The 20,974-nt window shown below is 53.5% G+C and overlaps 8 protein-coding genes; 5 read left to right on the top strand and 3 right to left on the bottom strand.

Moving 5' to 3' along the window:
• Window positions 1-7,424: 7,424 nt before the first annotated feature.
• On the top strand, window positions 7,425-8,873 carry CHC_T00002182001 (hypothetical protein). The gene has a single exon (XM_005713154.1). It carries the CDS (start codon window positions 7,425-7,427, stop codon window positions 8,871-8,873), a length of 1,449 nt encoding a protein of 482 aa, XP_005713211.1.
• Window positions 8,874-10,796: 1,923 nt separating this feature from the next.
• CHC_T00002181001 (hypothetical protein) lies at window positions 10,797-11,534 on the bottom strand. XM_005713153.1 is given in 2 exon segments: window positions 10,797-11,168; window positions 11,169-11,534. 1 exon segment carries the CDS (start codon window positions 11,532-11,534, stop codon window positions 11,169-11,171), a length of 366 nt encoding a protein of 121 aa, XP_005713210.1. The 3' UTR covers window positions 10,797-11,168.
• Window positions 11,535-11,553: 19 nt separating this feature from the next.
• Window positions 11,554-12,260, top strand: CHC_T00002180001 (hypothetical protein). XM_005713152.1 is given in 3 exon segments: window positions 11,554-11,943; window positions 11,991-12,080; window positions 12,081-12,260. The coding sequence occupies 2 exon segments, from the start codon at window positions 11,554-11,556 to the stop codon at window positions 12,078-12,080; spliced, it is 480 nt and encodes a 159-aa protein (XP_005713209.1). The 3' UTR covers window positions 12,081-12,260.
• A 711-nt stretch (window positions 12,261-12,971) lies between these two features.
• Window positions 12,972-14,308, top strand: CHC_T00002179001 (hypothetical protein). Its single transcript, XM_005713151.1, has 3 exons — window positions 12,972-12,997; window positions 13,106-13,739; window positions 14,228-14,308. Exons 1-3 carry the CDS (start codon window positions 12,972-12,974, stop codon window positions 14,306-14,308), a joined length of 741 nt encoding a protein of 246 aa, XP_005713208.1.
• Window positions 14,309-14,443: 135 nt separating this feature from the next.
• On the top strand, window positions 14,444-15,744 carry CHC_T00002178001 (hypothetical protein). XM_005713150.1 is given in 2 exon segments: window positions 14,444-15,670; window positions 15,671-15,744. The coding sequence occupies 1 exon segment, from the start codon at window positions 14,444-14,446 to the stop codon at window positions 15,668-15,670; it is 1,227 nt and encodes a 408-aa protein (XP_005713207.1). The 3' UTR covers window positions 15,671-15,744.
• Window positions 15,745-16,955: 1,211 nt separating this feature from the next.
• CHC_T00002177001 (hypothetical protein) lies at window positions 16,956-20,454 on the bottom strand. XM_005713149.1 is given in 2 exon segments: window positions 16,956-17,112; window positions 17,113-20,454. The coding sequence occupies 1 exon segment, from the start codon at window positions 20,452-20,454 to the stop codon at window positions 17,113-17,115; it is 3,342 nt and encodes a 1,113-aa protein (XP_005713206.1). The 3' UTR covers window positions 16,956-17,112.
• Window positions 20,455-20,458: 4 nt separating this feature from the next.
• CHC_T00002176001 (hypothetical protein) lies at window positions 20,459-20,641 on the top strand. Its single transcript, XM_005713148.1, has one exon. The coding sequence runs from the start codon at window positions 20,459-20,461 to the stop codon at window positions 20,639-20,641; it is 183 nt and encodes a 60-aa protein (XP_005713205.1).
• Window positions 20,642-20,688: 47 nt separating this feature from the next.
• Window positions 20,689-20,974, bottom strand: part of CHC_T00002175001 (hypothetical protein) — a 333-nt gene continuing 47 nt past the window's right edge. Inside the window, exon 1 of the mRNA XM_005713147.1 lies at window positions 20,689-20,974. This exon is cut by the window's right edge and continues 47 nt beyond it. Coding sequence (XP_005713204.1) covers window positions 20,689-20,974 — 286 coding nt within the window.

The raw sequence follows: 20,974 nt of genomic DNA, 5'->3' as shown, positions 1-20,974 counted from the left end.
CCTGAAAAACCTTACGTCGCAGAGACCACTGATGTAGTCCGTTTCCACTTACGTAGTTTCTAGGTCGGGTCTCCTGTACACTAGTTCTAGGTCGGGAGACCACTTATGTAGTGCACTGCGCCTGTCAGGCAGAGACCGCGGTCCGATGGTCCAGCAAAAACAACAACAGCAACAAAAAGAAGAACTGCCAACGGCACAGCGCTACGGAGTGTCCGCCTCTCCTTTCTCCGTTTAAACGAGCTTGCCACTCGTAGTAGCTCAGACCCTTGAGAGGGGGGCACAGAGAAATAGCCCGGCCCGGGATCGTTGTGGTAGAGACTTGCGAAGAGGACTGCTCGACGAGTGTGGGGTGGGGCGTGTACTTGGGTACCCCGGTTCCACTGGGTTGTAAGTCCAGTGCTCGTTGAGCTTCTTCGACACCTTGTAACGCGACAAGGCCTTCGACGAGGGCGTCGCAACGCAGCCCGACGGGATGAAATGAGAGTAGCAACGCTACACCAACTGTGCCGCCCGATGGCTCGAAACACCTTCACCGGTTCGGTCGCAACCAAGGCCGATGGCACCAACACTGGCTTGTACACACGGAAAAGCCCTTCGAGGGAGACGTCGTCGCAACAGTCCGTCGGAAAATAGGTCACAGTAGCAGCGCTACACCAACTGTGTCGACCGATGACCAAGACACCTACACCGGTTCGGTCGCAACCAATACCGATGGTACCATCAAAAGATAAGGGAAATAGGTAGAATTAGAGATAGAAAAGGATAGGGAAATAAAGGAAAAGGAAAGGGACCCCCCGAGCGCAAAGGATAAAGTAATCTGTAGTAAAAGGGAATGTCTTGTGAAAGACGAACTTCGACTAAGGCGATATCAGACTCTGGCAACTCGGGTTACCTTTACTGACTTGGTGGTCAGCGGGCTAAGGTATACATCGCCCAGCGGGAGCCACTACAGTAGCTTGTGGCGCTAGATCCTAGATCTAATCTAATGTCAGCAAAATTAATACTGACTAATTAACTAAATAAAATTAATAATTAAAATAAAAACTGTGCAAATATTCACACGTGTGTCCCCCCAATCCGGGACTACAGTATTCACATTCCGACTTAGTTTCTTTTCCCCTCACCCCCTTGTACAACCCCTTATTGCACTACAGATAGCTATTCGATGGTTTTCATCATCCTAGTAGTTTGCGTGAGTATCGAACGTAGGCATTCGAGCGAAATCATTTCGGTAAATGGAGTTATAGTACGAGATCAGCCTGCTTGATACGAAGATATAATTTTAACGCTTCATTGAACTTGAAGACTCTCCGAAGTTTGATGCTCCATTGCATACGTCTCATTGTTGCCCTTTCGATTCTAAATGTAACCGATTGGAGCGCTGCGCAAACGCGCATGCTCGTTTGCGCACTGCAAGTTTCCGCTTGTGGCCGTCATTTGTTGCAGCCGAAGCTGCACGTTTTCAGTCTGAACGGGAGTCAATTGCAGATTTGTAAGATCGTTTGATTCATTGTAGTGTCGGCTCAGTCCTCTTCCACCGTCGCTTGTGTAGTCGTACCAACGAGTTTTCACAATCATATTATGTAGAATCACACACGTCAGGGCTATTTTCTGCATGTCTCCAGACGACCATAATTCCGAAGCCATGGCACTATATCTAAACTGCCGGAAAAGGACGCCGAACACGCGCTCGACACACTTACTCACACTCTCTTGCGCCTTGCAGAAAAGCCATTCCCTCTCGCGGACGGGTTCGTTCATTGTCTTGCAAAAGATCTTCCAATTGGGATATATCCCATCAGCGAGATAATACCACCACTTGAACTCCTCGTCTTCAATCTTGTAGGAAGGTGCAGCAGTTGGAAATGCTCCCGTCAGAACATGCTGGCTCAGGTCCAAAATGTTGAGATCGTTGAGCATTCCGGGATATCCAAACTGAAAATGCCAGATCCACAAGTCTAGGTCACAGATAGCTTCCGCACGGAGCACTGGAAACCCGTTCTTTCCAATAAGACTCCCTTGAATGGCCTTGGGGGCGTTTTCCACCGCCATCCAGCGCAATCTACAGCTCTTATGCACCCGGAAAACCGAACGGCTCCGAACTTCTTCTCGATGCGAACTATTTCATCAGATGTCATCAGGGAACGCGAAAGACAGAGATGCGCTTGTTGGCGGAGGGTGCTACACCGCTGTGGTATTTTCACAGAATACACCATAAAAGTAGGAAAAGTAAGTAGAATTTAATGTTCACCGACCCTACTACCGAGTAGGTGTCTCGCAATGGTGGGGGCTCGAGCAGTCGAGCCTTTCGCCTGCGGGACGTAGAACACTATCCTTTTTTTCCTTGTCCTCTTCTCGCTCCCGCTACTCGGGAGGAGGCCTTTCTTATAAAGGGAGTAAACCGGGCAAGTGCATCTTCCTTACAGTATTTCACTAAAGTATATACGTTAGGATTCTCATATTTTACAACCGCTTTGTCGCTCTCACTCCCGCTAAAAATGCGATTTGTGTATGTTGCACATTTGCCTCGTCCGTGGTCGAGCCTATACCAGTTTTGTCATTTGTGCATTCACAAATTACACTGAATGTACACAAAAATGGTGATTTGTGTACACACAAATAAAGGGGGGGTTGGTCAATTCTTGGACAAACACATAAACCGTCGGACCAAGTCAAATTCTGCCCATTTTAAATAAAAAAGAAGAAATCATATCGAAAACTGTAATCGAAAAAGGTGATGACAGCTATTGACTAGAGGTCAGACGTACAACGCATGGATAAATTTAAAAATAGATATTCTCAAACGTTTTGGCGCCTTTTTGTCCACCAAGAGGCATATTCTCAATGCATACCGCCCATGCATTTTACTGTAACAAGGCTCAAGACTCCTGACATTCGGTCGCACCCATCCCCATTCCATCACCGGAGCTCCGCACAATGCCGCCTCGTCGTAGCGTTCTTCGCCGAGAGAAGAGCATCACCAACGCAATTGATGCTGTCAAACGTGGCAAATCCGTCAGAGATGCTGCACAGACATTCAAAGTTCCCAAATCAACCCTTCACTTCCGTTTAACAACTCCCCTCAAGACAAAATCTGAACGAAAAACAGCATTCACAGCTGAAGAAGAGCAAAATATTGTAAAATTTATACTTCGCAATGCCACAACAGGAATTCCGCTGACCCAACGTCATCTATGTGAGGCAATCTCTGCCTTTCTTGCTAATCTAACGCCGGCTCGTCGAGTGTATCTGCCATTTAAAAGGGACAAGCCCAGTTCAGGTTATCTTCGCGCATTTCGTCGTCGGCACGCCAACGTCATTAGGTTTGGTAGGCTTACAATGATGCCAATTATAAGCGCCGATGGTGACTGTGCACCTCCCCTTTTCGTGATGAAGGGAAAACGCGTCCCGTATAGAGAGATTCTTCGAAATGGCACTGCAACACCCGAAACTCCCTTCTCCCGTTTACCCCGAAGGGCTGTATTGGCGACGCGCGAAGAAAATGGTGGTGTGGACAAGTACAATTTCCTTTCTTGGGCCTGGACGTTTGTTGAGTACACTCGGGACCTGCGCGTAGAGGGGCGGAAGATCCTTCTGGTTTATGATGCATACAGGTCGCATATCTCTTTGGAAGTGCTGGGTGTTTTTAAAAGCCATGGTATTGTAGTTTATGCGTTACCGGCGCACACATCGGGGAAAACGCAGCCTTTGGATGTGGTCCTGTTCTATGTTTTTAAGAACTATCTGAATGATGCAGTGAGCAACTGCTCAGGTTTTGATGACGAGAGAAAGCCGGATCTCTTCGATTTATGTGGTATTATGAAACAGGCGTATGAAGGGGCTTTTACTCGAACAAATATCAAGTCTGGTTTCAAACGGGCAGGTCTGTGGCCGGTCGACTGTTCTTCTCTGCTCAGTGTGGAACGTCCGTCAGATGGAACGAGTAGTGCTACATTTTTAACCGTAGACCAACTACAAGATGCGTATGATTCCAAGCGATTAGAATTACGTAATGCAAAACTGGGTGCCGACGCGAAAGTGCTCGACTGTGGATATGTAGATACTAAGAACGGATGTGTTATGACGTCGGCAACGGTTTTAGATCTCATGCGCAAACGTCAGGATGAGCGTAAGTACAAAAAGGAACGGGAGGAACGAGAGTCTTTACGGAGAGAAAAATGAGAGCTGCGAAGAGGCGGGTGAAGGTTTTGAATGAATGTAAGAAGATGTCAGAGGCACAAAATCGTCGTAGGGCTGGGATGGCGAACATGCCGGTGGATAATTATCTCAGTCGCGTCCGTTCCTTGAAAGTAAGAAGGGCTGCAGCTAAGATTCGGGTGCTTAATAGGAAGAACAAGTTGTGATGTGTCACTGAGTTTTTTTCAATTTTGCCTCAAAAGAATAATCACAAACCGGGCCAAATTTTGCTGGCGTCCGATCATTCGTGCATTTTTATCAATGTTTGTGTCTCACAGCAATGATGAATGTTTAAAGGACAACTTGGACAACCGCCACACAATGACCGCCATATCTGGTACGCAAAAGACATTTTCTCGCCGCTCCTAGCCAGTAAAAACCCATTTAAAAAGGACCACAAGAAGTCTTAATAATAGTCACTTTGTGGAATGTGTCCAATATTTGATGCACCTGCCTTTTATGCAATGTCTTCTTTGGCGCTTGCGTATTTATTGGTACAGTGAACCCTCGATATCTGAATATGGATGGTTGCTTCCTTCCGCATTCAATTAAAGTGCATATTCAGTTTCCAAAGATGTTTCATATACAGCCCAAATATGTAACAATCCCATAAGTTTTAACCAAAATATTGAGTAATGCGGGTCTGCTTGGCTTGGTTTGCGCGTTCGAGGTGTGTCCATTTTCGATTGCCCAGGAATACTGGAAATTGAACCACATTTATAATGAATAAAGTTATCATAGCTCAGTTTTGTCTCATAGAATGCTCTTGTATGAGGCCTGTTATGATTAAGATGTGGTTGTGGTATTCAGTTAGGCCGTATTCATGAATACCTCATATGTGACCTGCAATCAACGCTCCGGAGCTCGTTCCGAGCAATGGCATGCACATATCGCGGATATTCACATAACAAGGATTTCAGATAGCGAGGGTTCACTGTACTGTACTCCGCATGGTTTGTTGCAAGCACCGGCACACGTGTTGCAGCGAGCACCAATTGGAGTCAAGTTTAGATTTCGTCGTCTTTCCCTTCTTTTTCAATGACGGGACGTTGTCGCTTTTATAGAACTGCACTAGACCTTTCAGGGAAATATCGGAGGGCAGGTAGAATACCCAATCACATGCTGATCAGACAATCCTCGATGACTTATGGCCCATTGGTCTATCACAAATTCAGTGACGTCCCTTCTTTTCAATGACTGGACGTTGGCGCTTTTATAGAACTGCACTGTATCAAGCAAAAACGTTGACGAAGAAGGGTGTATTTATTTGCATTTCGCGCACTGTGTAAAAGTTGACCGCCACATCCGTTGACCAGCAGTCACTGTGAGCGGCGCCCCTTTTCCATATGCGACCTCCCACCAGTAAAACCCCTTTTCCCCGTACGGCTCTATATCTTCGATACTGTTTGGACAGTTTCTTCACAGCCCGCGCGTGACTAAGATTTCTAAGACATGTAGAGCTGTCGGAAAAACTCCGAGGTCGAAAGCCGTTGAATAAATGACGCAAGAAGATCACTGGAGTCTAGTGACTGGACCGAATAACTTAATGACTACCTTGTACATGGAGAGCGATTAAATTTTTGTGTAGCTTCTTTCAATACAAGACTAAGGTTTTGTTGTTGTGTTGTGGTGACGAATGGATGGCATATGAAGTGCAAACATTATCAATGATTTACTGTAGGTTTCGAGAATTGGCTTTTGTATGGTGTAGCGAAGACTGAAGGCCTAGTAATATGAACTTGACGATTAAGTGGAGTAGCAGCCCGTTATTTATCAACGAAATGGTCAATCTCAGTCGTTCAAAGTGAAACCAAGCTCGCGTTGCTTTTTCAGTTGTGCTTCCTGGCACGGCGACCAAATTTTCAAAAGAATCAATCGCGGCATCGCGATTTGTCGTAATAGATTATTACGACAAATCGCGTTAAGTTCCCAACCCACAACAGAATAGAATACAGTCGACCCTACGCATTAGTGCCGCCGTGTGTAAGGACTAATAATACGGCACTAATTCGGAGTATCTTTTTTCCATCTTGTTGAGCTAGCACAAGTCGAGAAAAATAAGTTGAAAAGTGACCTCATATGAGGTCATTTGTCACCTGGACACTAGAAAAGCTCGTTTTGCGGACCTCAAGTGCGATAAGGCATTGCTCACATCGCACTCCACACCCAGACTCTCCAAAGACGCAAACAACCTTGCTAGCACTACAGCACTCGGTACGGCCCGCCTCTCCGTAATTTCACACTCGTCTTCTGCCACACAATCATCCACCATAGCATCACTGGCAGACTGATTCCGTAGCTCTCCACCATAATGTATTGAATCGCAAGCATCACTAACGTCACCAAGTGAGCTGAGAGGCGCATGAGGAGTGAGTGGGCGATGACGACGTCGCGCATGACACGTGGCAGAACCTGTGTCTGCCGGTTTTGGCGGCACTAATTCGAGGGTGGCAATAATGAAAGCGGCACTATTTCGCTTCCCCCCCTGTACTGTATTCTGTTGTGGGTTGGGAACTTAACGGAAAGGATGTGAATTGTGCCAGACCAGCCGGAGTCGGGTTCTCCCTGGTTGTAAATAGAGTTTTTTATCATACGCGATATGCACCGTGATTTTAATACTGTACAATTACAGTAGGGGCAAAAGAAGCCATTGGCCGGATTAGTCGTCTGGCGTACACGTGTTGGAGGAGTGCACACAGAAGATGTGTGGAGCGGGCCTGGGCCGTGCTGCTTCCGAGTCATACGTGGGTCATCACTTGCTGGTCTTCCACAGGTGCCGGGAAGTGGACGGCGCTCTACGGAACTGCTTCAGGACACGCGACTTGCAATGCTGCCTCCGCACCTCCGAAACAGCACCTGAGGAGCATACCCTTCGAAGGGTACTGTACGCACCGCGATCCTGTTCCTGAGACACAACTATGAGGCCTCCGCCTTCGATCACTTTACGACTGTCCGCAAAACCTCTTCGACTCACCACCCGCCTCCCCCCTCCCCGCTACCCAACCCGTGCCATGCCACTCTAGAAGGGTAGTTCCAGTCCCCGTTCCCAGGCCGCTCTTCGCACCTTTCCCCGCCCCGCCTCCTTCCGCTGTCTTTCAGTCCGCTCCCCACTCTTTTCCTACCTCCCTACTTCTGCACATCCCCCCACCCCACACCACACCACACCGTCCCACCCCCCCTCCCCGCCCCTCGCTTACCCCCTCCCCCGCCTCCTGCCCCAGATCGTAATGGACAACCTCCTCCCCGCCCCCTTGGTCACCACCGAGCGCTACTTCGACCGCCCCACCTCCTCCCTCACCCCGACCTTCCAGACCTCGACCTCCACGCGAGACTCGATCCCGCACCAACCCCCGCGCTCGCGCCTCCTCCACCTCCACTTCTCGGGCCGCGACCTGCCGGAGCCGGACGCCCGCTCGCGCGCCTCTTACGCCGTCATCTACCACGCCCTGGAAGTTCCCGCCCGCCTCTCGACCGTGTCGGACGTGTCCATCACGCGCACTGCGCCCGACGCCTCCACATCCCGCGGCCCATCCGCCTCCATGAAGCGCCGCTCCTCCACGCCCGCGCTGGTGCGCGCCGTCTCCGCCCCCGTCTCCCGCCTCAAACCCAAGTCCTCCGCGCACCGCGCACCCGCCGCCGCCGCCGCCTTCGCCGCCCCCACTACCCCCGAGCACATCGTCGCCGACGACGGCACCTCCGTCATGCGCTCCGCCTGGACGAAGCTCGCCACTACCGACGTCGCGCGCAAGTTTGGCAGGGATGTCGAGTTTTCGAAGGCCTTCCCTTTCCACTATATCCCCGGCACGGGACAGGTCATCCGCGTCGCCTTCTTCGACTGCACGAGTAAGAAGGTCGAGAAGCAGCGCCTCATTGGCACCGCCCAGCTCAGAGTCAGCGCCGTCTACGCCGCGCAGGGGCGCCCTGTTACGTTTCCCCTCAAGTTTCTTCCCGTCAATGAGAAGGACGTCAAGCGTAGTAACAAAATCCCACACGGCTCGCTTCTCGTCACTGGGGAACGCATGGATGTGGAGCGAGGCATCTTCTATATCGACGCTGAGTGCAACCCCATTGTGCGCGCAAAGGCTCTGTCCTCTGCTTCTGTGAGAAGAATATTTTATACTATTCATGCCGTGCTTGACAAAAAACCGGATTCGGACTTTTGGACCTTGATCTTTCGCTCGGAGACCGTCGATAAGATTAATCGAAAACAGGATGGCGGCAGCTTGGAATACAACTATTTTACCAGCAGGCGGGTGGTGGCCAAACCAGGCTTCATTATTGAGGATGTTGATGCGAAGGAACGACAGAGGCAACTTCAATTTGCTAGAGGAGAGTCTGTCAAGTCACAAGGCAGTTTGTTAAACAAGGGCAAAAAGCTACTCGGCATCAAGATTAAGAAACAGTTCTTTTCACTGCCGAGTGCCAACTTGAATCTCGCAGGGGATGATATCAAGTTGAAATTGTCGCTTTTTGAAGACAAAGGGTCTGTGGGAGGGTTCGATCTCATTGCCGATACAGAGTTTCGAATCGCAGACTTGAGGTCTCGAGGGTTGGGAGAATCAGTACCTATACGGGTGCATTCCAACACTGTTGGGAAGGCCGTGCTCAAGTACGTCGAGTGCGGTCCCAACCCCACCTACTTTTGTTTGTCGCTTGAAATGCAGGGGCTACGGTAGCGGTTTTGAGGTTGCTGGTCGCGCGGAGGTTTGTAAATGGTAGATATGCAGCTAGTGCGCAGAGGGAATAGAGGGGTGTAGAAACGAGTCATGGACTTTTTATGAGCGGTTTGCACATAAAACCAGAGTTAGAAATCCAATACGATAGTAGTGATTTGCACCAGTTTCTTGAACAAGATACACGACAAATGAAAAATGTAGAAACTCAGTTTGACATCATTTGCGTCATGTACTTGCCCTGGGCAATAACATCCTGCAAAACATCGGGAGAGCAGTTTGAATAGACTGAGAGAGTAAGCACGCAGTGTGGTTTGAAATATACACAGTTGCTGCAAACGGGCATTTTTGGTTTCGAGGATAGACACTAGTGCAAAACGTTTCAGGGTTGCTTAATAGAGCTTCTTTGGCAGGTATTTGTAAACGACTAGAAAGGACATGCAGTTCTCAAGGACTGCATGTCCTTTCTAGTCGTTTGGTTTAGGGGTTTAGGGGTTTAGGGGATTAGGGGTTTAGGGGATTAGGGGTTTAGGGGATTTAGGGAACCTGTCCTTCCGCAACGCAGAAGTCAAGTACGGTGACGAAGGAATAACTTTAGTCCGTTTTATCGAGAAAGCAGATGTCCAGAAAAATTAAGTTGAAATTTAGCCTCATACGCGGTCAATTCGTCATCTGGATACTCAATGAGTGCATACGTGCAGTGTCATCGAAATTGCCAACCCGACTCGGAACACATAAACATGTAAAATGATATGCCTCTGTGGGGGCATTCCGAAGCGATAAGTGCATGTAGGCTGCAACTAGGGTTTAAGGAGCGGTAGGCAGGTTCCTGGGCCGGGTGTGTGGTGCGGGGGCTTTGGAACGGGTGTCCGAAACCAGTCTGGAACGGGTGTCCGAAACCAGTCTGGAACAGGAGTGTCACAAGAAAAAGTTCGGTAAATTTTAAAATTCCGTACAGTACCGTAAGGGTAGCGTACGATACGGATGAAAATGCTTTCCCGGCGCTTTTGTCTCCTGTGAACATACATGTACGCAGAGTCCGCCTCCACAATACTCTGCCATATTGCTGCCGGCCGTTAGCCTTTCAATTCCAGTCTGCCTACTCGCCTCCCTGTCTCCACTCCGCGACCGTTTCGGCTCGGCGACACGAGCCAGCGATCGTAGAGATGCGCAACCACCTTCATTGTAGCTTCCGCCCTCCACCGACCTACGTCGACCTACGTCGGTGTAGACCACTCTCACCCAGAAACCAGCCGCGCACTCTCAGATACCAGTGTTGAATACAAACCATAATGCTGACCCTACTTTCGCTAATAGCTACATCCGTCATCTGGCGGACCACTGCCGCCCTCCAGATGACGCTCGGCTTCGGCCAGCGAAAGTGCTTCTTTGAGGACCTCAGCGTCCATCGCCCTATCCTTCTCGACTTCCGCACGTCAGCCGGTCGGACGGACATGAGCGTCGACCTGTTTGTCACGGACCCCCGCGGCCACGTCATATACCACCAGATGGGCCTGACGCACAAGCATGCCACCGTCGAGCCCCCGATCAACCTGCTCGTCATGGGAGGAGAGCTGCCCGACGTGCTCCCGTTCCGATTCTGTGTCATGCATCAGGCAATGCCCTCGCAGATCGTGGAGAAGACGGAGCGCCGCATCGCGTTTAGTATTCGCTCGGGCGCGACGAAGGAGGAGAAACAAGACTTGCTTAGAGGGCACGATGTTGTGAAGACCGGGGGGAATTTGCGCAAGCTCGAGGAGGAAGTCTTGCGGGTGCTGGACAAAATTGATGTGCTTCGTGAACAGGAGCGCCTGCTTACGCTCAAAAATGAGGCAACAACTAGCTTTTTAACCACTTCGAGTTCTTTTTGCAGTTTGCTAGTTGTTCTCGTTGGAGTCTTGCAGGTTGACTACATTCGCGGCATTCTGAGGAAGCGCAAACTAGTGCGCTAACAGAAGGCTGCCCGGTAAATATCTCTCGGTAGCAGCCATACAACCTTTACACCCTCTTCGGCATTGAGCTCTACTCTCAGCCGTCGGAAGGAGTTTGGAGCACTTGGCGAAGAGCTTTTTTTTTCGTAGCTCTAATAGATATAATACAATTGCCAGTCTTCAACTAGTGAAGCGAATACCCATCTGCTGGCACAAATACTGTATTCTTTGTCTTCATAAGCAGACAAGCAATCTCTCAAACGATTTGACCGTGCCGATCAAAGTCATCAAGAACGGCCGGGGATCTCCTCAGGACCTTCTCGGAGATGTTATAAACACTGCAGAGGGATTAGTCCTGTGCACGATATCAGGTAGGCGGACGACTTCGTGGTACGGCTTTTTCGGTTTTGACTTTGTTCACACTAAGCCCTTGCGACAGGCTCGTGTGGCTCGGCAAAACTTGACCTTTACCTTCTGCAAAACTGGCGAGGCGTCCAAAGCTCCCCAGAGACCCTAGCGATCTTCGCATTTGCACGCCACTTCGTCTCGGTGCCGGCTTTCTCCAACCACGAGACTTGGCCGGGCTGCCATCCGCCAGCATCTTTTCGCTATGGAGCTTGAGCTCTCCGTGCATCTGATGCAATTGTAAATACCCGGCCGCGACAATGGCGACACAGCTAACAATGCCCATGAGCCAAATCTGCTGCGCTACACCCGTGGAGATATCAAACATCGCTTGCTCGCGGTTGCGAATGGTATCAATCTCCTCGATGACGGCGCCAACCGTGCGTTCAACCTTAGTGACAATGATCTGCATTTCGTTGACATCCTTCTGCAACGCCAGGCCCTTCGTCACGCTATGGGCCTCACCAAAGGCCTCGATAGCGTCGGGATCCGCAGCCGCGTCGAACCTGACGAGCACATTGCGGACGTCGTCCGGCGCGCCGCCCTTAACCGGCTTCCTCTGGAACACGCACAGCTTATACTCCGAGGGCGTGGACACGTTGTCGTGGCCATGGTGCGGGCCGCGCGGAGCAACGAGGGTGAACTTGTCGTGCTCGACCTCCGGCTTGGAGTGCAGGATCTCGTTGGTCGAGCCGACGAGGACCCAGAAGCCGACCGGCATGTCGCCCGGGCCGTCGGCGACGCGGACTTCGCCGCTGAGCGTGTCGCCGGCGGGCGCCGTCAGCATGAAGCATTGCGTGCCGCCGCGCCGCATGAGGAAGATGATGTGGTCGGGCTCTCCGCACGTGGCGGAGAGGAGGAGGAGCAGCGCTAGCGCGCGGAGGGGGGACGGAGAAAAGCATGGCGGCGCGGCGCGGCGGGAGGGGCGAGGTCGGATGGGGACCGGCCCCTCGTGGAAGAGGGGCGACCACATCGAGATGCGGCCGCGGGAGGGCGGGGGCAATCGCAGCAGTGGGGGATGCGCTTCACGCAGGCTGGCGGATGGAAGGCAGAGATCTAAACGGTATCTCGGCCTGGTGTCTGCCTGTAGGTGAGCATTGGGGTTGCTGTCTGCTCAACTGGAAGCATTACGTGTGGGGATGAAATTGCTTCTTTTCGGGTACATATTTGAGCCGAAACCAAGGCACCTTCGTGGCTCGCGCGCCACTGTCGAGGCTGGTCCTCTTCAAACCCGACTTTGCTCACAACTGCCGTAGCAGGCAGTTGTGAAGCCGCTTTCACGCGTTCGCATCCCATTGCCTGTCTGTACCGCGCCCTTGGATAAGACACACTTGAAGACGCCAGTCTTGCGCGCCCAGTTTCTACTGGCACAAGTAGCACAAGCGCAAGCCACCCTGCCAGACCTCACGACTTTGAACTACATTGCGTAAGACTGCAGGCAGGTCCCCGTCCCACTGCCCATCAGCCTCGCAGAATGAATATGCCCAATTTCTGGGCCTCGGGCCGGGTGGCCACCCTCGACTCGGACGACGACGCTTTGGAAATCGAAGGCCTGGACCTTATCGTTGCCGACCCAGACTCGAAAGGTATCACCTCCAATGATCCGGTCCCGTACAAAGAACTGGGTGATGCAGTAATTGACGCGAAGGACATATTCAAAGTCTTTGACCTGCCCGGCTGTAAAGGCCAGAAGATAACGGCTTTCCTGGGCATCTCGCTCTCGGTAGACTCTCGTACCAAGCCAATACGTGAGGGCGAGTTTGTCATGATTAGGGGACCGAGTGGAGGAGGGTAAGCACTGCATTGCGCTCAAAGACATGGTGTAATAGGATGCCTCAGCTTACTAACAAAACTCTCGCTAAACGCCGTTCTCGGCACTACGCGCTCTCGTCATCACAGAAAATCCACTCTCCTCCACGTATTCGGAACGCTCACACGCCCAAGCGGCGGCCGTTTGCGCCTCTTTGGCACGAATATGCAAACCATTCCCGAGCACCGTCTCCCCGACTTCCGATTGAATCGCATCGGCTTTGTCTTCCAAACCTTCAACCTGCTCGCCGCCCAGTCTGCTTTCGAAAATGTTGAGCTCCCGATGATTCTGTCGGGCAGGCTCAAACGCCTTGAGAGGCACGAAAAGACCGCAAGACTCCTCAAGGAGGTCGGGCTCGGCGACCGCGCAGACCACCTCCCTTCCGAGCTGTCCGGCGGCGAGCAGCAGCGCGTAGCAATCGCGCGCGCCTTGGCCAACAAACCCGACCTGCTGCTGCTCGATGAACCGACGGGCGACCTCTCCAGCGCCGACACTTGCGAGATCATGGACCTACTTCTGCGCGTCAACGTCGAGAACCGCACGACGTGCGTCATGGTGACACACAACGACGACTTGGAGTGCTACGCAGACCGGGTGCTGTACCTCGAGGAGGGGCGTTTCTCCCGGCAGCGGCTCAACTCGGAGCAGAGGCGGCTCGATGCAACCAAGTATGCCGCCTATCTGACTAGCCAGGAGCGCAACGCAATCAAGGACGAGGACGAGGTGCTGTAGCGCGGCCTACCTCTCGGACACAAGCCCGTCGCCGTTCGCGTAGCGGCGCATGCTCTCTATGACGGCGTTGTCATGTGGTGCGGGCGCGGGCTGTTGGCCGAGGACCCACTTGAGGACATCGGGCGTGTCGGCGTCGAGGAGCGCCTCGACCATGGGGACTTGGGCAGGGGGGAGCGAGGGGACGTGCTTGGCGGCCCAGCCGCCGAAGAGGATGTCGAGCTCAAGCCAGCCGCGCTGGCGGCTGCGGTAGATGATGCGACGTTGGCGGGGGGTCAGGTTGGGCGGCATCGCGGCGCCGGATTGGGGCGCGCGCAAATGCTCGGAGCGCCACGTGGGGGTGCAGAGAGGGCGGGCTAGCGTGGAAGGCCGGAGGAGGCACGATGCGAGGGAGAGGGCGCGGGGGTTCATTGTTGCGAGGAAGGACAAGCTCGGGGAGGAGGGAGAAGAAGGTGTGCTTTGTGGTCGGAGGGTGAGGGGAGGGGGTGAGGGACGGGGGGGCTGAGGGACTCCTCCGAGAGCACAAGGGACATTTCTGTCCAATGACGATTTGTAATAAATAGTGTGACTACTTTTCAAGACGCCCACGGGCACTCCTTCTTCCACTTTGATCCGCTAAGTCGATCCCACTCTCTCCCGTCAGTTCGTATTGGGTCCCGTTAGTTCGTATTGGGTCCCGTTAGTTCGTATCGGCATCAATGATTTCCCCTCCGTCCCCGATGGCGCACTTCTCCATCGACGCGACGAAGCGCGAGGCCCTCACCGCCTCACGCGCCGAGGAGCTGCTGCGTGACCTGTCGGCCGGCATCACATCGGTCAAACTGTCCGGTGTCAGCTTTGGAGACGGCTCTGCCCCCGTCGCCGCCGAGGCCCTGTCTCGTGCCGCGGCTACGCTGCGGGACGTCGACCTGTCTGACATTATCGCGTCGCGCCCCGAAGACGAGGCCAAGCGCGCGCTGACCGTCATCGCCGATGCCCTGTCCATCTGCGACGCCTTGCGCTCGCTCAACCTGAGCGACAACGCCCTAGGCGCGAAGGGCATCCGCGCCTTGGGCTCGCTGCTCGCGGGACGCGCCGAGCTGCAGGAGCTTCTGTTGTGTAACAATGGCCTCGCGGCAGACGCAGGCGATTTGATCGCTAGCGCCGTGCTAGAGACGGCGCCGACAAAGCTGAAAAAGTTGCACTTTCACAACAACTTGCTCGAGACGGCGGGCTCCGTAGCGCTGGCGCCGATCGTCGACAACTCGCCCATGCTCGAGGACTTTCGGTTTTCGAGCTTGCGACTGGGGCGTGACGGGTCGGTGCGCATCTGTAAGGCGCTGCACCCGCGGCTTGGTGAGACATTGCGCCACCTCAACTTGTCGGACAACACGTTTGGAGAGGAGGGGGCCGAGGCGTTGGCAGACGTGCTTGGGGATGCAGCGGTGTTGGAAACGCTGCTATTGCGCGACGACGCTCTCGGTGATGACGGGGTGCAAGCCGTGTGCAAGGCCCTGGTGCATGGGGCGCCCAGGCTGTTCAAGTTGGATGTGTCTGGGAACGAGATGGAAGCGGGCGCGGCGCGACAGTTGGGCAAGCTCGTTAGCGTAGGCAGATTGACAGAGGTGCTGGCAGAGGACAACGAGCTAGGGAGCTCGGGGGCTTGCGCGCTGGCGCGCGAAATTTCGGAAGAGGCGCGAGTGGAGGTGTTGGACGTGAGCAGTTCGGAGATCGGGGGGAGGGGAGCGCTGCGGCTGGCAACGGCGGTGCAAGAGTTGGAGGGGCTGAAAACGTTGCGGATGGACGCGAATTGTATTCCGCGTAGCGTGGTGGAGCAAGTGGAGGAGCTTTTGGGGGAACGGTTGGGTGGGTTGGAGGAGAACGATGAGGAGGGCGAGGAAAGTGAAGAAGAGGAGGACGAGGAGGACGAGGACGCTGAGGATTAAGATTGGCGAGACTAACACGAGCGCTTAAGTACGATTAAACGAGAATACGCGGCGTTGCTCCACCGCGTGCGTGAGACGCTGGACTAGGAGATGGAACGCTTTGGCGATAAGCATGCACAACAAACTGCGATGCGTGTGCGCCTAGTTTCGAGCGCCCAGGGGTTGTCGCCTTGCTCATCGTTCTGCCGCCCCTTCCCTATCGTCTCTTCTGTGAAAACATCGCGCAATCAAAACCGCCGGGTACGTGCCCGTTTACACCCTTACCCCCCATTGCCCCTTCACCGTCCCACACCTCACCCCCGTTTACACCCTTACCCCCCATTGCCCCTTCACCGTCCCACACCTCACCCCTGCTGCACCAAGTCCCCTCCCCTCCGCCTCCGCAATTGCTCCCCACCTCCTGCGCCACGGGGCCTCTCCCTCGCAATTCCTTCTCTTCACGCCCTCCCCCCGTGCCCCCCTTGTCGTCCTTATACATGGCGGCTTCTGGAGGGCCAGGTACGGGCTACTTCCCCCCACCGCTGCATTCCATTCACTCGCTCCCTCCCTGCATGCGCGCGGCTACGCGGTCGCCCAAATCGAGTATCGCCGCGACGGAGACCGGCCCTGGGGCTACCCTCACTCCAACAACGATGTCCTTGCCGCCTATCGTCTCGCCACCGCCCAGGATATCGACCTCGCCCGCGTCGTCGTCATCGGCCACTCGGCGGGGGGTACGATGGCCCTCTGGCTGGTCGCCCAATGTGCCCGTGGGAAGGCTGTGCGACCGGTCAGGACCTACGCGCTGGCGCCTGTAGCGGATCTGGTGTATGCCGCAAGGCTGCGGTTGAGTGACGGGGGAGATGCCGTGCAGAGATATGCAGGAGGTGAGCCGCATGAGGTGCCCAGAAGTTATGAGGGAGCCTGTCCGATGTTTTGGGCTGCACAGCTCGTGGAGGGGGTGACTTTAGCCGTGGGGAGGGCCGATACAGATGTGCCTGTTGAAGTTGTCGAAAGGTTAGCGGAAAGGATTGGGAAGGTCGAGGGTCAGCGGGGTTTAGAATATTGGGTGCTGGAGGAGACGAACCATTATCAAATCGTGGACGCTGAGACCCCAGCGTGGCGGGCAATAGCTGATGATATCGACAGACGTCTCCAGTGATCCACGGCCTGGGATGTGCAACAGTCTCTACGCACGTCTGACTGGCCCCACGCGATTCCTCCCCTGCAGGCAAGTCATTGACGACTTCAACCGTATTATGATCCCCGAAACAGTCCAGGCCCAAGCACACAACCTCGCCTTCAATAAAATATACCGCGAGACTAACCAATTGAACGCATCCTCAGCCTCTCTTTCTACATTTTACTGCTGTTCTCCTATTCAACAACTGTTGAAAAACGTATGTTGTTACCTTCCCTCCCGAAAATGTTGTTGCTCAGGAGCGACAGCGCTCTCGTAAGTCCTAAGCTGCGAGCACCATTTGCATTTTTTGCTTCAGCTCATCCGGAAGAAGAGCAATCGCTCCTTGTAGCACTTCTACTGGGTATTTCGATTCTAACCCCTTGATCACATCAACGGCTGGCCGTGTGGCCGATTCTTCTAGCAACTCCGTCCCTAGCACACTCAACAGTACAAAAAGAATCCTCGGCATATTTGCCGCGTTTTCCCCTAATATTCTTGTGTCCCCTGCTTGTACGAATCGCACCAGAGTGGCGTGCATTAGTTTCGCTTCAGCAGTGTCTGCCTCAGCCGGTAAGTACTCCAGTATCAATCTCCCGTAAGACATGGCATTGTCGCCCAAACACGCAGGTTGGTACTCCATAATTTTCAGCAGCGCTGACACAGCATTGTCTGAGGCCTGCACTGCAACCTCTGATCGTGCATTCGGATCCCGAATCACTTTCTCCAGGTCATGTACGACAGCAGAACCCGCCGACGACATGAAAGCTTCCCCACCCACCTGCGCGCAGATACCCACTCCGAACGCAGCTGCTTGACGCACATCAGCATCCTGATCCGTGCAGTACGCTTTCATTGCTGGAAGCGTGTCACTGATTACACTCACGCCTTCAGCGCCACCATACATGATGAGATCATCAAACGCACACAAGGCAGCGTATCGCTCGTAAGCCTGTCGCGATGCATGCATCCGAACCCAAAACATTTGCATCGTTGAGACTGCATCAGTTCCCTCACCAAGCTTGTTTGGCATCCTGAACGCCTGCACAAATCCAGATTTTGAGTGATTCTTCAACAGGGCTCCGGTCGTTGTCGCCGCCTTTTCCAAAAGTTCCTCCTCCTTCTGCTCATCACCCTCCGCATCTTCTTGAGCCTCCTCGTCCCATTCTTCTTGTTCTGCCAGCTGCTCGCGTTCTATGTTACGAGCTTCGCTCTCTAAGAGAACAGTTGACAAAGCTTGCGCGGCCGGAACCATGAGATCTGGGGACAGCCCAGGGGCAACGACAAGTTCAGCAATACGACCAAGTGCTTGCACCATGTGGACCAAGACCTCGACGTCTGGTTCTCCTTTGATAGCATCAATGAGTGGAATAGTCATGTACTGCGCCATGCGGACAACCTGCGCGCCTGTTGGGTCTTTTCCGGACTCCATAACGCATTTGATAAGATCTGGAAGCGCATTAGCAGCAGCTGTTCGGCATTCATCGTGGTAGAAAAACTTCAGTAGAGGAACCATGAGTTCTGTTACTGGTTCTACATAGTCATAGAACCCACCACCCAGTTCAGCAATGAAGCACGCAAGCATAGTGCATGCAACTGCTTTGTCTTCAAGTACAGACGTTCTAATGCTCAACCTCTTGTCCCCTAATTGCACTGTTTCGTAGCCATCTGCTGGATCCTCTGGTGGTTCTTCGTCTTCCTTGATATCTCGGACTTGAATATCAGGCTTTTGCTGTGCGGCTTGCAGCAGACCCGGCATAACATGAGGCAAGTACTGAATGAAAGCACCCTTCAAGCACCGGCAAATCCGTGCGTACGCTTGCATCAAGTAGAACGCTTGTGGGTCTTCGGGGTCTTCCGATTGCGTGGCAGCGGTGCGAACAAGCATGTTCATTACTTCAGCAGCATCCGGACCGAATTTCGCGGGGCCGACACTCAGACCCACCAGCGAAATGCACTCCATGACCTTCCCCCGCAGCTTTCTTAGCTCCTTGTTCCCGGCTGCTGATGCTAATACTTGCTTGAGCCGAGGCATAAACCAATCGTAGTATTTGACAAACTGCTCTTCCGCAGAGTCTGCTACTGCCGCAATGGCAGTGACAGCCTGTTCTTGAGTAATACGATGCGGGGAATGAAGCAGAGCTTGAAGCTTGCCCAATAATGCATCAAGATAAGGAGCAATTATGTCGGGAGTAGCTTCATCACAGAAGTTGATCACAGCAGCGGCGGCATGGCTCTGCACGCGTGGGTTGCCGGCATCGTCCATGACAAGAATCAAATGCGACACAATCTTCTGGTGGAAATCCGTTTGGATGCGAGGGCCAAAATCGGTACACATCTGTCCAATACAATTAATAGCTGCCCAACGAACGCGGGGATGAGGGTCTCTAAATCTGGCGAGTGCAAGGTCAATGACGTCACCAAGCTTCGCTTCAATCTGCTTTTGGCAGCCTTCTCCAATCTGAGAGATAGCCAGCAAGGCGGCGTGACGATGCGCCCATGAGCTCTCATTGTTCAAAAATGACGGGATGATAGCCTCAGCGATGGGGAGCACAGCCTTGCCCCCCAATGCAATAGCAATGCGATCCAAACTCTCCTGACCGCAATCGAAAAGCGTGTACTCCGAGGTATCCTCGTCTATCTCCTGCTTGTACCATTCTTGATCATCCTCCCTCGACAGCATCATCTGCAAGCTAACTGGAAAGACGTTCCGGACAAAAGTGCCCATCTTCCTGCACTGCGACGGGAGCTTCTCCGCGACTGAAACCAGAAATTCGAGGGCCATCTGGCGCGGACTCGATTCATCGCTAAGATCATTATTCGAGGCAATATTAAGCATGAGGGTGCAGACGGCAGCCAGATCCTTTCGCCAAAACTTGGGCTCACTTTCCACAACATCAATCAGCAACTCAATGGCCTGACGCGCATCGTCATCGTTCCCCGCAGCGACTGCCTGCTGCACGGGTCGAATCATGAGCGGAACCAAATCGACAAACTCATTGCACAGATAACTCTCCAACAAGCTAAGCTGGCTACATGTAGCCCTCAGACCGGCCATCTGGACGCCTGGGTCAGCATCAGCCAGTCCCGTTTGGAAGGCGCTCTTCAAGGTAGCGAGATGTGGTGCAAAAACCTTCTGGTCAAGCACATCGGCGAGCTGGGAAAAAACGTACAAGGCACTCTCACGCTCATAAGCGATAGAACTCCTGCTGAGCTCGAACAAAGTGGGGAGGAGCTCTGGCCATTGCGAGGGCTCGCGATCGACTAGCGGTGCGCCGATCTCGGCGATGGTGTCGCACAACTTTTTCCTGAGATCCTTGCGGCCGTCGGCGCGAATCCCCAGCAGTAGGCGTGTCTTGACGTTGTTCCTTGTGAGTTCATCAGCGCCACCCCACATGTCTGAAGCGCTGCGACGAAGCAAGACGGCGGCCGTGGCGCGGACAACTTCGTTGACACCGACCGAGGCGGCGAGGGTGGAGAGGGCGTCGAGACAGAGGCCCTTCTGTTCGACGGCTTGGTTGTACTCGTTTTCAGCGATGCCGCGTGAGGTGTTGTCGGGGCTTTGCAGACGCTCAAGGATGTTGTGCATTTGCTGGGCGGCGGGGGAGAGGGCGACGGCGGGCATCTGGATGCCATTCGGATGCGACATGACGGGAAGGGGTCAGAGGTCGCGGGGATCACAGGTGCAGTGGAAGGTGATCCAAGAGGGGGTGGTAATGGTGGAGGTGGAAGGTGAATGCGGAGTAAGGGGGGAGGAAGGGAGGAGGAAGGGGAAGGGGGGCGAGAATGAAAAGTTAAAGTGGCTTGAATGAAAAGTTAAAGTGGCTTGAGTGTAGCTAATGGGGTGGAGGGGTAGAATCTATGGGTGGGACAGCGACGACCACAACTGAAGGAGAGGTGGAGCCGAGCCGAGGAGAAAAGGTGAGTCGGGAAAGGTAGGTAAGGATGGGATAAGGCAGGAGGGATTGAAAGAAACCGTAAACGGATGAGGGAGGGGGAGGGTAGTGTGTGGTACGGGAGGAGGGCGCCGCGGCGAAGGGCAAACGACACGGTGATGAGAAAAGTGGGTGACGGACGGGGGGGGGGGGGGGGGGGGTTTTTTCACAAAAATTAAAATCCAACGCGGGGCCAGAGGGCCCCCGGAG

Source organism: Chondrus crispus, genomic scaffold, assembly GCF_000350225.1.
Source record: "Chondrus crispus Stackhouse genomic scaffold, scaffold_129, whole genome shotgun sequence".
NCBI lineage: Eukaryota > Rhodophyta > Florideophyceae > Gigartinales > Gigartinaceae > Chondrus > Chondrus crispus.
Note: the sequence above shows the minus strand (reverse complement) of the source record. Positions and strands in the feature narration are given on the sequence as shown.